This window comes from Mus caroli, unplaced genomic scaffold (genome assembly GCF_978045245.1).
Source record: "Mus caroli unplaced genomic scaffold, Mus_caroli_1 scaffold_4, whole genome shotgun sequence".
In the NCBI taxonomy this organism is placed as follows: domain Eukaryota; kingdom Metazoa; phylum Chordata; class Mammalia; order Rodentia; family Muridae; genus Mus; species Mus caroli.
The window spans coordinates 27,112,755-27,128,811 of record NW_028227259.1 but is presented as its reverse complement, the minus strand read 5'-3'; the positions used below and the strand labels follow the sequence as shown (position 1 = coordinate 27,128,811).

At 43.9% G+C, this 16,057-nt stretch overlaps 1 protein-coding gene across 1 annotated transcript in view; it reads left to right on the top strand.

Annotated features, from left to right (window-relative positions):
* Positions 1-16,057, top strand: part of LOC147005073 (actin-related protein 3B-like) — a 49,919-nt gene that overhangs the window by 18,957 nt on the left and 14,905 nt on the right. Inside the window, exons 4-6 of the mRNA XM_085836159.1 lie at positions 3,813-3,956; positions 5,875-6,048; positions 6,650-6,742. Coding sequence (XP_085692285.1) covers positions 3,813-3,956; positions 5,875-6,048; positions 6,650-6,742 — 411 coding nt within the window. The remainder of the gene's footprint in view (positions 1-3,812; positions 3,957-5,874; positions 6,049-6,649; positions 6,743-16,057) is intronic.

Below are 16,057 nucleotides of genomic sequence, written 5' to 3'. Positions count from 1 at the left end.
TGGCAATGCGAATTTAGAGTTCAGGAAGGTGAGAAAGAGTTCAAAAAGTGGCTATGTTTGTGCCTTTGTTGTTTTTGCAATATGGAGCAAATTATGTAGTCACATGCTTTTTTTTTGGCCAGGATTCTGCTGTATTCCCACGAGTGTCACGTGAGTGTCCTGGCTTGAATGAAAATGGTCCATAGGGAGTGGCACTGTTAGGGGGTGTGGCCTTTTGGAGGAAGTACATCACTGGGAGTGGGCTTTGAGGTTTCAGATGCTCAAGCCAGGCCTATTGGGCTATTTATTCCTGCTGCCTGAGGATCCAGATATAGACCTCTCAGCTCCCTCTTCAGCACCATGTCTGCCTGCAGGCCACCATGCTTCCATCATGACAATAATGGACTAAACCTCTGAACTGTAAGCCACCCCAATTCAATGTTTCCCTTTATAAGAGTTTCGATGGCCATGGTGTCTTCACAGTAATAGAATTCCTAAGTAAGACACTCATCATTGGAGCTGCTGCAGTTAGACATCATTCTGATGTCAACGTCGAGGGTCAGTGACAGGCTCTGCTCATCTGGGGCTGAGGAGAACTTGCTCTTGCCTCTGAATGAATTCAAGAGTGACAATCACATTTGATTGCAGGGCTCCTTATGCTATCGCCTTTGGGTTTTAAGTCGTTAGGGGAGTCAATGCAGGAGGCTTTCTCATCTTTCCTTTGGTCCAAGGGATGACTTAAAGGAATTATTTAAAAAATCAACAGTGTCAGTAGAAAGTCAGACAGTCATGATCATCCCCCTTCAGGTTTTCTCAGTAGCCATAGTTACGGTGTTAACCACAGTTATTTATGTTACCCATCGTTATAAACACACACATCAATTATATGAAGTTCTGTGGCTTGGTTTTGTTACTTGGAGGGTGTGTGTATACTGTGTTTGCATGGAGTTGCATGCCATGATCATATGTAGTAGTCATATGAGCTTGTGGGCCTCACTTCTCTCTACCATGTGAGCTCCAGGGATCAAACTCAGGCCGAGCACCCTTATCTGCTAAGCTATTTTACCAGCCCTTAAATAAGTTTAAGTTTTGAAAAAAAAGTTATTTAATGATGTTTGTGTCTCTGTATGGGTTTGTGCACATGAATACAGGTTCCCCCAAGAGGCCAGAGGCATTGAAACCCCTGGAACTGGAGTTATTTTGTCTGCTGTCCGATATCAGCGCTGGCAACGGAGCTTAGTCTGCAGCAAGAGCAGTTCATGACCTTAGTCGCTGAGCCATTTCTCCAGCCTCCTAAATGTAAATTTAAAATGCAAATAAGAGAATTAAAAAATCCAAAACTGAGTGGGGTGGCACAAGCCTGTAATTCCAGCGTTTGAAAGGTGAAGGCAGGAGATTCAGAAGAGAAAGGTCATCCTTGGCTTAATACTGAGCTTAGGGCCAGCCCGGGATACGTGAGACCCGTGTCAACCAGCTTCACAAAATTGAACATCTTTTACCTTCATGTCGTGTGTGTATACACACCAAACAAACAAACAAACAAACAAAACCCAACTTGGCTAAAGCCAAGCAAGACGGGTGAACTTCCTCTCTTGCTGCTTTGTGTCTGCTGAAAGGCTAAAGTCATGAAAGGCTTTATGGTCCCTGTCACCCTGTACCCCTGCCCACGTGTCCTCTTCATGGGAGGAGTGGACCCTTCAGAGCCGTCTCAGAGGCTGGCTCTGTGGGAGTTGCTGGAGGAGGTGCTGCCCCTCTGGCTTTCTCACTGCTGTGCTGCCTTGTAGAGCAGAGGGCCTTTGCTCCCAGTGCTGGAGCCCCAGGTCTGCCTGCACCCCTTCTCCATCATCTCCACACTGTGGGCCAGGGTGAGCAGAGGCCCTTCTATCACTTGTTCCCTTCGCCCAGGGTCAAGGGTCACTCAGAAAGTGTATGGTAGGAAGAAAAGACATTTCACATAGAGCCCAAGTCCAGAGAGAAAGGGTTTTGTAATTTATTACTGTAGATTCTTCTCCCATTTATAAAAATTAATTTGTTACTGATAATCTGGGTAAAGTTAAGAGAACAAAATTACTCATAAATCCATCTAGACAATCACACTATGAACTGCATAGCCTCTCAAGTGTTGGTTAAAACACACATGCACAAGCACAGAGAATATCTTCTGTCTAGTTTGTGTTCTAACAGTATAAATAATACTAAAGTTGTATTTTGCACATTCATTTAATGATACCTTTTCTGTATGGTCAAACATCCTATGAAAAATTGTCACCTAAAATCATGGTGTGTGATCTAAAGTGACATGGTGGTGACTGTCCTGCTGTTGGGTGCGGAGCACACTGAGGAGCCGACTTAATGCTGGCTTTAGGAATTGGTGTATATGGGTCTCACGGGGTGATTGGGAAGATTCCATGTGTTAGAAGCTAATGTTTAATTGCTTGTACATACCGTTTCTCTAAAAATATTTTACAAATAGTTGTACTTTGCAGAAAGGCCCAATGTTTTGTCTAGAAGTTAGGAGCATGGGGGAGGAGCCCAGGAGGACTTGGGGAGGTGATCCTTACAGCTTAGCATGGCTCTGTCTGTGCCTGTGCTGATGGATGTAGTACACACACACACACACACACACACAGAGTACACACACACAGTACACACACACACACAGAGTACACACACCGTACACACACCGTACACACACACACACACACACAGAGTACACACACAGTACACACACACACACACACAGAGTACACACACAGTACACACACACACACACACACAGTACACACTCACACACACACACACACACACATGCGTGTACCCAGCATGGAGCTGTGGTTCATCTTCATGTCCTCTCTTTCCCCCTGGCCCTGTAGCACAGCGACCACAAAGTGCTAGTGTGTGAAACTGATCACCAGTGTCCCCACACCTGAGTCGCTGCAGACAAGCTGCATGGGTGGCCAGGCTTATGGCTGCTATGGCAAGTGTGTGCAAACAGAAGGTCAGTGAGGGGACTTTGGGCCCATCACTGCTGTGGGCAGGTGGACTCTAGGCACTCCTGCTAGTGGATGGCAGAGTTATTGTGGACTCCCACAGGCCCCTCACAGACATGCCTTTAGTAGCTCAGAAAGGCATCAGGGAGCATCCAGATCCTAAGATGCACTGGTCTTAGCTAGCACTGACTGGTTAGCTTCTTTGAATCACTTTCAATGTGCTGAACAGGGCCATGTCTTGAATCCTTATATCTGCCCTTAAAGCCCATGTGTGACCTGCTGGGTTTTATTTCATAGACGCTGTAAATGCCCTCAGGGTATTTGCTCCACACTAGGGATGGAGGTTAGGATCCCTGACCCAGGGTTGGGATCCAGGCTTTTGGGGATCACCGTCCTCTGTGCTTTTCCACAGTTGCTAACTTTGAGTTAGGAGCAGCTTCATCGGTGGTTTGACAGTGCACAGACAAAGCCTGTTCGGCCTACGTAGAGGAAAGCTTCACTGTCAGGTTAGCTCCTCTCTCAGGCAGCAGCACCTTTTACAAACGACCAATTCTGTGTCGTTGCCTACATGTTCCTAATGGAAACATTTTGGTTGCTTATGGAGATTCAGGTTATTGGAGTCATTCAGAATTTTAAATATTAATGGAACTTCAGATGCTGTCATTTAAAAAGACCAGAGATACTGAACCTTATAAGTGAGAGCCATTAAATGCTAGTTCAGTGCTCAGAAGGGTGGACATCTGGGAAGGGGTGGGTGGGGACCTGCTGAGTGCACGGGCTCTGGACTGTGGTTAGTGACGTGGCTGTCCTGCCTCCTCTCGTCTTCTCTCCTCTCTTCTCCAGGCAGAAGGTTATGTAATTGGAAGCTGCATCAAACACATCCCAATTGCAGGTAGAGATATTACGTATTTCATTCAACAGCTGCTAAGGGAGAGGGAGGTGGGAATCCCTCCTGAGCAGTCACTGGAAACCGCAAAAGCCATCAAGGTAAAAACAGAAGGGAACCTGGCTGGTTTGGGGGTGAGGGAGATGGTGCTTGGGTGTTCCCCTCAATGCCACTGCCCCTCCTGCTCCCTTCCTGTCCCCCGAGAGTGTGGGCCTTGGTTGTTTTGCCATTGAGTTTCCTGTGCTGGGGACGTGAGGCTCAGTGTGCTCTCCTACACAGAGAGCAGCTTCGGAGCTGGTGTTGAGCCACCGGTGTGTGGAGTAGAGCATTGTTTAATTGAAGCCTAATTAAACCAAACCTTCAATTAGCTGCATGCTGCTTCCCCATCTCCCTCCGTGCTTCCATTTAGAATCAGGAGGCGAGTCGCAGCAGTAGCTGTCAGGAATCCTGAGGTGTTTGCGTGCTTTGTGTCCTGAGAGTACACCTCAGAACCCTGCCAGTCTAGATCTCAGGGTCCTTAAACAGAATCCACCTGCCTGTCTCCAGACCTCAGTTACCTGTTACAGCAGTGACAGGAAAATGTGAACTTAGTAACAAAAGAACAAAGTGAAACTTAGTAACAAAAGAACAAAAGGTCATTATTTAGAGGGTCTACTTGACCTCACCCATCTTCCTATTGGTGTGGGCATGGCAGTTACAGACTTTTAAAAGGAATTTTTCTTCTCAGCTAGCAAAACTAAAACATTAAAAAAAAATCAAAATGCAAGAGATTCCTGAGTGTTCAAGGCTGGTTATCATATATCGAGAGGAGGGAGGGTTTTGTTTGAATCTGGAGAAGGGTCTGAGGTGGGGTATGACATGTGACCTCACACAGCTCTGGTTCTGAGCTGCAGCGTAGAGGGGTAACTCTCCTGCTGTTTCCTCTCAGCCAAGCATCTCTGGAGGTTGGTTAAATTCAAAGAGGCAGGGGACAAGATTTCTGAATTTTGGCTGATGCTAGTTGAGAACAATCCTTTTGGGATGGGACAGGTAGAGGGCTGGCTCCTACAGAAAAAAATGCCACCTGTCCCTTCCTCGTGGGCTTGGGCTTCCCAGGACTGGGGAGACTTGAAGTCCTCAAACAAAAGGGAAAAACTGGTCGTTCCATGGTGGGGAGAGATTTGAAAAGATGTCCTCAGACTTCTTTGTAGACTAAAATATTTCCAAGGTTTCCCCTCAGCCTTTGTTTCCTTTTCCTCAGTGGGAGCCATCTCTTGGCAGCCCCAGTGCTCTCGCCTGATTCTGCTCTTATTCTACAGTAGCTGCCAACTGATGTCATGATGTTTGCTTATTTCAGTCACCTAGTGTCTGACTCTGAGCTAGATGGCCTCTGAGAGGGATCTAAGTGTTTCATCGACTGTGTATCTCCAGTGTTGATCAAGTGACTTAGAATACCTAACCAGCAAGGTCAGGGGATCAAGCAGACATTTAACAGGAGGACAGATAGCATTCCCTTAGGCACGCATGCGTGCACATACTCTCTCTCTCTCTCTCTCTCTCTGTCTGTCTCTCTCTCTCTCTCTGTCTCTCTCTCTCTCTGTCTCTCTCTCTCTCTCTCTGTCTCTCTGTCTCTCTCATGCAGTTGGCTTCTGGGCCAAGCTTAGCTTGTTGGTCTTGTGGACAGTAGTGAGGCTGGCACCTGATAGGGAGCCTGAGGGGCCAGCAAAGCCTGGGTGGAGACAAGGAGCTAATGTTTTATAGATAGATATTATTTCAGACAAAATGGCAACAGAATTAGGGAGAACATGGTAGTGATGTGTAATCATTGCAGAGAAAACAGACTTACCTACTCAAGTGTAGTCATGCTTAAGCTGAAAGACAACAGGACACATGCTTGATGGTTCAATCACACAAGAGTTACAGTGTAGGCAGAGATGAGTTCAGAGGTGTCTGTGAGATGTGGGTTCCTGTGTATTTGTCAGAGGGCAGAGGTGCGGGTACTTATCAATGCTTTGGCCATGTCTTTTTGTGTACATACAGGAGAAGTACTGTTATATTTGCCCGGATATTGTCAGAGAATTTGCTAAGTATGACGTAGATCCTCGGAAGTGGATCAAACAGTACACAGGGATCAATGCCATCAACCGGAAGAAGTTCATTATAGATGTTGGTTATGAAAGGTTCCTGGGACCAGAAATATTCTTTCACCCTGAGGTAAGATGTCTGAGTGTACTGAGTAGTGTATGTGGAGCGATGCTGCCCTCCAGTGTGCAGAAGGAGCAGTTCCCAGTAAAGGGACCCAGTGAGCAAGTTGGTTTCACATGGTGGTTCCCTCTGCAGAGTGGTTGCCTGGTGTGCCTTGCTGTAGGCTTACCCGCTTTAACAGTTAAGGTTGGGGTTATCCTGGGCATGAGGAAGATCTCTGAAGAGCAATAGAAGAAATGGATTTGAAACTGATCTCCAGGGACCTGTAGGAATAAAGCAGTCACTAATCTCAAGGCCTGTGTGCATTGATCCCTGTATGAAAGTAACAGTAAGACGGAGTGTTTTGTGACTGTTCGTGTAAAACCAGTGAATGCCCAGCTGGTGAACTGGCTCATAACTGTCTGCAACTCCAGCTCCAGGTGATATGCTGTCTTCTTCTGGTCTCTGCGGGCACTGCACTCAGATGCTCAAACCCACACCCAGACACACCCACACACATAACAAAGTACATAATTAAAAGTAAAAATGAAGTCTTAACATTTTGTTTGAAAATAGTTTGTGTTACTTGAGAAAGTGTATAATATTTCTTTCCTATTTATATAAAATATAGTTTGCCAACCCAGACTTTATGGAGTCCATCTCGGATGTTGTTGATGACGTCATACAGAGCTGTCCCATAGATGTGCGCCGGCCGCTGTATAAGGTATAAACTTCTTGGGTAAGGTGTTTTGAGTTCCTTCCCACATAAAAGGCCTGTAGTTGTTGGCTATCCATGTAGCAAGTCTTCATCACTGTTTTCCTGCTCCCGGCAGGAAACGAATTCCAGTTGTGTATAACTGAGAGCTTTGACTCAGAGAGGGGATGAGTGGGACGCTGGGAATATGACACAACCAACAGAGGGACTTTTCAAACTCTTTTCTTCCTCCCTTCCCCTCCCTCCTCTGCTTGAGCGCAGACCATGACTTTCCTGTCTCGCCCTCCCTAGCACTGGGGTTTCAAACCCTGTGTCTCCATGCCTGGCGTGAGCTGTCTTTTTGTCTTGACTGTCAAACTGGATTGAGTTACACAGCCTGAGCCATACACACCAATTGAAAGAGGAAGGTTTGCCCTGCTCAGGCTCTCTGGGAACCGCTCTTATTCTTTGCTGGGTATTTACGGTCAGTGCTGAGGTTAGCCCGGCAGTAAGTACAAATATGCACGTGGAGGAGTTTTTCAAAATTCTTTGATTGTCTGGAATTGTAAGAATGAAACGAGAGAAATCTAGTCATTGTTACATGAAATGAATAATGGCTGACAGCTGGTTAGCAAGAGCAGAAATTATCTTCAGATAACATGTGCATGTGTGCATCAAGCCTTCATCCTCAGCTAACGTGCATGTGTGCATCGAGCCTTTGATTCAGCTTCATGACCTCACATTACACTATGCACACACAGGCATCTACATTTTAAACAGAGAAAGGTGCTTAGTGAAAATGTATTAACTACTACTGTGTTCCATACTAGGTACTACATACCTTTTAAAGAATGGGGTAAATTCCCATGGAAAAGTCTTTGGTGGGAAAACAGCTATTGTCATCCAACTCATATGAGTATAGTGCAAGGGGTTTAATAGTTACTTGCATTTCCTTATTCTTATATATATATATCTTTTATTTACAGGATTTTGCTGTGCAGTCTAGGTTGACTCTAAACTTGTAGTCATTTGCCTTAATGCTCTGTTTGTTGGATTATTTGTATAGCATTTCCGGGCTTTCATTAATCTTGTACTGAGAGTCACTATACAGTCACACACATACTTCCAGATTGAATTTTGTGTCTCGTTGCTTTCCAGGTCCTGTTGCTGTTGAGAAGCAACCTTGAGCTTCTTCCAGCTGAACAGATTATTCTTGAAAGCACATTACTAATTGTAGGCCTTAATCAATTAACAAATATCTGTGATGCATTGAGTGTGTATATGTTAGAGAACTGAATCAAACAGTTGCCTATGGCCACTCCCTGTAGGCATGCTGTTTCTGTCTGCATATCACAGTCAAACAGAGACGAGCCCTTGAAATACCAGTCCCTGTCCCAAAGCCCATCCATACAGCTCTGAGTTAGTGAGGTTTCTGCATGTAGGGGGTCTAGAGTATACCGTGTCTTTGAACTTGTATGTATTTGGGAGGATCATGTTAACTGCTAAATGGCAAGGTTGGCTTTTGAACCAGTTTCCTGTATCTTTGATAAGTTTAGGCCTTCCCTACTGAGTCACTCAGCCTATCGCTGAAGAGATAGTGAGAAAAAACCTTGCCTTCTTCTCCCTAGGAGAACCACTCCTCCACTGTGGGCTGTAGAGGCTTTAGCTTGCCTGGCCATCCAGTTTGTGACAGTAACTAGTGTACATGACCTTCGTTTGTGTGTATAAGAAGTTAATAGATATACAGGAGTTGTCTCAGGGTTTCTATTGCTGTGATAAACACTATGACCAGAAACAACCGGAGGGATGAACAGTGTTTGGCTTCTGTGTCCCAATCACAACCCATCATGTAGGAATGCCAGGGTATGTGCTCAAGGCAGGAATCTTCAGCCAGGAGTTGGTGCAGAGGCCATAGAGGGATGTTCCCTACTGGCTTGCTCCCCGTGGCTTACACAGCCTGTTTTCTTATAGCATCCAGGTTCACTAGCCTAGGGATGGCTCCACCCCCCAGAGACCTGGACCTTCGCATATCAAGGAAATGTATCACAGACTTAACCACAGGCCAATTTGGTGGGTGGGTGGGGGGAGCATTTTTTAACAGGTTCTCTCTTTGGGTAGGCTGCTGGGTGGGTAGGGTGGCAGGGGGCAGGGTGCCAGGTCGGTATGGGGCTGCTAGTTGCTATTGTAGCATCGGAAGTGATAGAATTCAAGTCCCACTGAGCTGGGAAGGCTGAGGACAGTGGGGTTGGCCACACTATGTGTTGTTTTTAATGAAGCTTGAGCATTCTACTCTGGAGAGAGAGGAGAGTCAAAAGAGGCTGCCCCTCCTCTGTCTCCTGAGACATTCATTGCTGTAACTAGATTCTGACAGGAAATGGACCTTGGGGGTTCTTGTCTTTCTTAGGGCAGCAGCCATTGTGGCGCCTCAGTGAGTTTGACATTGTCTTGGGTTCTTTCAGGAAGCTGCCACTCCCTCCTTGGGCAGCCCTCGGGTCACTCTTCTTGCTCTGGCAGTATTTGGTGGGCATCTCAGCTTCTACTACTACCACTAAGAAAGGGACTGCTTCCCGAAGCCAGGGTGTGATGAGAAAGTGGAATATTGAGAATTATGGATGCCCACTTGAAAAATATCCTGTGGCCTCAGTTTCACAGTGGCTAAATGTACAGACATATAGGTGTTTGAGTGTCTAAAGAAATTAGGTTAGAAGACACAATCTGTAGCACACACGGGTGTCTTTCTGTGCATAGCCCAACACCTGCTGTCTGTAGGGGGTGCCTCTTGTTTTCATTTTTGTTCTGAGGCCCTCTCTTCTTCATTCTTGCCAGTGACCTAGGCCCCTTTCACAGTGGGGCAGCAATCAGTGGATCAGAACGATTGGACAACATGGTCTAGGCCCAGGGAAACTCAGATTAGACAGGGGGAATAACACATTTGGTGGACCTTGATGGATTCCTGGATTGTAAAACGCCCTCTCCTAGGAGTGCGGATGTTATGTTCCTGATGTCATCCTCCTGTGTGCTTTCCCTCCAGTCTCACAGCTTTATCCAGACAGTGGAGAACTGATGGACGGAGTTTGCAGCAAGCTCCATGATATCCTGTTCAGCCCTAGAAGGTTATCTTTCTTCTTGTTTGGAGCCTTCTCCTTTCTTGAGTAATCCAGACTTGTGGGGCCAAGGCTGTTCTATTTTGCTCATTCAGCCTTGGTGATTTTCAGGGGGTTTCTTATGACCGAGTGGGTAAGAGGTGGCTCGCTTTAGACTGTGGAGTGACCCAAGACTTTGTTGGCCATCGAGCCAACATCTTGTCCAGGTTCTCAGGCAAGAAGAAAAACAACCAGTAAGAATAAAAGATGGCTCTGAAGATTTGGACTGTTCGCTTAGCTTTATGGGGGTGTGGTTGACATAAAAACAGTGTGTGTTTGTGGTGTGGACAGGTTGATTTGGTGTATGCATCCACTGCAGAAACCATGTTAAGCTGACTAATTCATTCACTCACCACCTCATAGCTTGCTATGAGTGTGCATGTGTTGAGAAGCCTAAGAGCCACTGACAGCAAATTCCATGTACAGTAGACTTCACTATCAGACAGCAGCTTGTGTCCTGTTCCACATATCCTCACATAGCTGGGCCGGGGTTAGGGAGGAGGCATATTAAATGCATATTAAAAACATTTCTAGAGTTTGGCTAAGTTGACAGCTACTGTCAGCAGCTAGTCCATTCTTGGATTATCTGGTGTTTAGTATTTTGTCTGTTCTGCATGAAGGTGGACCAGTTATAATTGCTTTATCATGTAATTGGGTGTCTTTTTCTCTAGTGTGTGTGTTGTCTTGAGTGCTTACTGATACTAGCTGTATTGTTAAATTTAAGGAGATTTAATATGTATGTGGTGGTGTGCTTGTCTTTAGGAACTGATCAAAAAGCAGAAAATACTGAAATAATTAATAGGAACCACTGCAAGCTAAATGGCATTAAACGAACCATGCAGTTATGGTAACTGAAGGATGAGCAGCTTGCTTTTAATTAGAGGGATCAAGGCTTTGGGAAGGCACCTTCCAAGCCAGTCAGAGCTGGCCTCTCAGCAGGTGTGGGAGAGGCCTGCCTGGTATAGATTCCTGAGCACAGAGGCAGGGATCTAGGGGTGCATAAGGAATTCACCCTTCCTGAAGCCTGGGTGCAGCAGGGCCGGAAGGAGGTGGCAGTATGAGACATCTGTCATCCTGCTTTGGCACTAGGTCGGAAGGTGGGAAAATATCCTACTTGTTCTATTGTCAAGAAGATGTGATTGCATCTTGATGTGCTCGAAGTTGGCTTTTTCTATAACTAGTGGCTTGAATTGGGTCTAGTATAGTAATTATCTTAGTGCTTGTAAGTCAGAACAGCAGGATGCAGGGTGAACAAGCTGTGTATATTATCTATTGATGTTGAGTAGGTCTGATATCTTCAATAGATGAAACAGAAAATTAGAAAACATATCTACTAGTGGTGTTTTATCTTTGTCTCTCCTTTCTCTCCCTTCAGTACTAGGGATAGAATGCAGGTCATTGTAGGCAAGCACTCTGCTAGTGAGCTACATCTCAACCCAGCATCCTTTACAAATGTCCCTTTCCAGTGAAACCAAATGCAAGTTCAAGATGCAAGCAGACGGAAGGCAGTGGTTTAGATTTGGACAGGGTCACGGGTTTAACAGTTACAGAACGTTTAAACCTACCCACAACATTTAAATGTGCTTCCTGCTAATTTACTCCAAAACACTAAGATTTCTTTCCATCTTAGTGGGAAAGGAAGCCTGGTGTGAACAACTAGTCATGGCTGAATTCAGGTTTTTTTTTTAATTTTTAATATTTTTATTTCATATTTTCCTCAATTACATTTCCAATGCTATCCCAAACGTCCCCCATAGCGCCCCCCACTTCCCTACCCACCCATTCCCATTCTTTTGGCCCTGGCATTCCCCTATATTGGGGCATATAAAGTTTGCAAGTCCAATGGGCCTCTCTTTCCATTGATGGCCGACTAGGTCATCTTTCGATACATATGCAGCTAGAGACAAGAGCTCCGGGGTTCTGGTTAGTACATCATGTTGTTCCAACAATAGGGTTGCAGATCCCTTTAGCTCCTTGGGTACTTTCTCTAGCTTCTCCATTGGGAGCCCTGTGATACATCCAATAGCTGACTGTGAACATCCACTCCTGTGTTTGCTAGGCCCCGGCATCGTCTCACAAGAGACAGTTATATTTGGGTCCTTTCAGCAAAATCTTGCTAGTGTATGCAATGGTGTCAGCGTTTAGAAGCTGATTATGTGATGGATCCCTGGATACGGCAGTCTCTAAATGGTCCATCCTTTCATCACAGCTACGAACTTTGTCTCTGTAACTCCTTCCCTGGGTGTTTTGTTCCCAATTCTAAGAAGGTGCACAGTGTCCACACTTTGGTCTTCATTCTTCTTGAGTTTCATGCGTTTAGCAAATTGTATCTTATATCTTGGGTATCCTAAGATTTGGGCTAATATCCACTTATCAGTGAATACATATTGTGTGAGTTCTTTTGTGATTGTGTTACTTCACTCAAGATGATGCCCTCCAGGTCCATCCATTTGGCTAGGAATTTCATAAATTCATTCTTTTTAATAGCTGAGTAGTACTCCATTGTGTAAATGTATCATAATTTCTGTATCCATTCCTCTGTTGAGGGACATCTGGGTTCTTTCCAGCTTCTGGCTATTATAAATAGGGCTGCTATGAACATAGTGGAGCATGTGTCCTTTTTACCGGTTGGGACATCTTCTGGATATATGCCCAGGAGAGGTATTGCTGGATCCTCCGGTAGTACTATGTCCAATTTTCTGAGGAACCGCCAGACTGATTTCCAGAGTGGTTGTACAAGCTTGCAATCCCACCAACAATGGAGGAGTGTTCCTCTTTCTCCACATCCTCGCCAGCATCTGCTGTCACCTGAATTTTTGATCTTAGCCATTCTGACTGGTGTGAGGTGGAATCTCAGGGTTGTTTTGATTTGCATTTCCCTGATGATTAAGGATGTTGAACATTTTTTCAGGTGCTTCTCTGCCATTCGGTATTCCTCAGGTGAGAATTCTTTGTTCAGTTCTGAGCCCCATTTTTTAATGGGGTTATTTGACTTTCTGGAGTCCACCTTTTGAGTTCTTTATATATATTGGATATTAGTCCCTTATCTGATTTAGGATAGGTGAAGATCCTTTCCCAATCTGTTGGTGGTTTTTTTGTCTTATTGATGGTGTCTTTAGCCTTGCAGAAGCTTTGTAGTTTCATGAGGTCCCACTTGTCAATTCTCGATCTTACAGCACAAGCCATTACTGTTCTATTCAGGAATTTTTCCCCTGTGCCCATATCTTCAAGGCTTTTCCCCACTTTCTCCTCTATAAATTTCAGTGTCTCTGGTTTTATGTGAAGTTCCTTGATCCACTTAGACTTGACCTTAGTACAAGGAGATAGGAATGGATCGATTCGCATTCTTCTACATGTTAACAACCAGTTGTGCCAGCACCATTTGTTGAAAATGCTGTCTTTCTTCCACTGGATGTTTTTAGCTCCCTTGTCGAAGATCAAGTGACCGTAGGTGTGTGGGTTCATTTCTGGGTCTTCAATTCTATTCCATTGGTCTATTTGTCTGTCACTATACCAGTACCATGCAGTTTTTATCACAATTGCTCTGTAGTAGAGCTTTAGGTCCGGCATGGTGATTCCACCAGAGGTTCTTTTATCCTTGAGAAGAGTTTTTGCTATCCTAGGTTTTTTGTTATTCCAGATGAATTTGCAGATTGCACTTTCTAATTCGTTGAAGAATTGATTTGGAATTTTGATGGGGATTGCATTGAATCTGTAGATTGCTTTTGGCAAGATAGTCATTTTTACAATGTTGATCCTGCCAATCCATGAGCATGGGAGATCTTTCCATCTTCTGAGATCTTCTATAATTTCTTTCTTCAGAGACTTGAAGTTTTTATTATACAGATCTTTCACTTCCTTAGTTAGAGTCACGCCAAGATATTTTATATTATTTGTGACTATTGAGAAGGGTGTTGTTTCCCTAATTTCTTTCTCAGCCTGTTTATTCTTTGTGTAGAGAAAGGCCATTGATTTGTTTGAGTTAATTTTATATCCAGCTACTTCACCAAAGCTGTTTATCAGGCTTAGGAGTTCTCTGGTGGAATTTTTAGGGTCACTTATATATACTATCATATCATCTGCAAAGAGTGATATTTTGACTTCATCTTTTCCAATTTGTATCCCTTTGATCTCCTTTTGTTGTCGAATTGCTCTGGCTAGGACTTCAAGTACAATGTTGAATAGGTATGGAGAAAGTGGACAGCCTTGTCTAGTCCCTGATTTTAGAGGGATTGCTTCAAGCTTCTCACCATTTACTTTGATGTTGGCTACTGGTTTGCTGTAGATTGCTTTTATCATGTTTAGGTATGGGCCTTGAATTCCTGATCTTTCCAAGACTTTTATCATGAATGGGTGTTGGATCTTGTCAAATGCTTTTTCCGCATCTAAGGAGATGACCATGTGGTTTTTGTCTTTGAGTTTGTTTATATACTGGATTACGTTGATGGATTTCCGTATATTGAACCATCCCTGCATCCCTGGGATGAAACCTACTTGGTCAGGATGGATGATTGTTTTGATGTGTTCTTGGATTCGGTTAGCAAGAACTTTATTGAGGATTTTTGCATCAATATTCATAAGGGATATTGGTCTGAAGTTTTCTATCTTTGTTGGGTCTTTTTGTGGTTTAGGTATCAGAGTAATTGTGGCTTCATAGAATGAGTTGGGTAGAGTACCTTCTGTTTCTATTTTGTGGAATAGTTTGTGAAGAACTGGGATTAGATCTTCTTTGAAGGTCTGATAGAACTCTGCACTAAACCCATCTGGTCCTGGGCTTTTTTTAGTTGGGAGACTATTAATGACTGCTTCTATTTCTTTGGGGGATATAGGGCTGTTTAGATCATTAACCTGATCTTGATTCAACTTTGGTACCTGGTATCTGTCTAGGAACTTCTCCATTTCATCCAGGTTCTCCAGTTTTGTTGAGTATAGCCTTTGGTAGAAGGATCTGATGGTGTTTTGGATGTCTTCAGGATCTGTTGTTATGTCTCCTTTTTCATTTCTGATTTTGTTAATTAGGATGCTTTCCCTGTGCCCTCTAGTGAGTCTGGCTAAGGGTTTATCTATCTTGTTGATTTTCTCAAAGAACCAGCTCCTTGATTGGTTGATTCTTTGAATAGTTCTTCTTGTTTCCACTTGGTTGATTTCGCCCCTGAGTTTGATTATTTCCTGCCGTCTACTCCTCTTGGGTGAATTTGCTTCCTTTTGTTCTAGTGCTTTTAGGTATGTTGTCAAGCTGCTAATGTGTGCTCTCTCTAGTTTCCTTTTGGAGGCACTCAGAGCTATGAGTTTTCCTCTTAGAAATGCTTTCATTGTGTCCCATAAGTTTGGGTATGTTGTGGCTTCATTTTCATTGAACTCTAAAAAGTCCTTAATTTCTTTCTTTATTCCTTCCTTGACCAAGGTATCATTGAGAAGAGTGTTGTTCAGTTTCCACGTGAAGGTTGGCTTTTGATTATTTATTTTGTTATTGAAGATCAGCCTTAGTCCATGGTGATCTGATAGGATGCATGGGACAATTTCAATATTTTTGTATCTGTTGAGGCCTGTTTTATGACCAATTATGTGGTCAATTTTGGAGAAGGTACCATGAGGTGCTGAGAAGAAGGTATATCCTTTTGTTTTAGGATAGAATGTTCTGTAGATATCTGCCAGATCCATTTGATTCATAATTTCTCTTAGTTTCTCTGTGTCCCTGTTTAGTTTCTGTTTCCATGATCTGTCCATTGGTGAAAGTGGTGTGTTGAAGTCTCCCACTATTATTGTATGAGGTGCAATGTGTGCTTTGAGATTTACTAAAGTTTCTTTAATGAATGTGGCTGCCTTTGTATTTGGAGCATAGATATTCAGGATTGATAGTTCCTCTTGGAGGATTTTACCTTTGATGAGTATGAAGTGTCCCTCCCTGTCTTTTTTAATGACTTTGGGTTGGAAGTCAATCTTATCAGATATTAGAATGGCTACTCCAGCTTGTTTCTTCATACCATTTGCTTGGAAAATTGTTTTCCAGCCTTTCATTCTGAGGTAGTGTCTATCTTTTTCTCTGAGATGAGTTTCCTGTAAGCAGCAAAATGTTGGGTCTTGTTTGTGTAGCCAGTTTGTTAGTCTATGTCTTTTTATCGGGGAGTTGAGTCCATTGATATTAAGAGATATTAAGGAAAAGTAATTGTTGTTTCCTGTTATTTTTGTTGTTAAAGTTGGC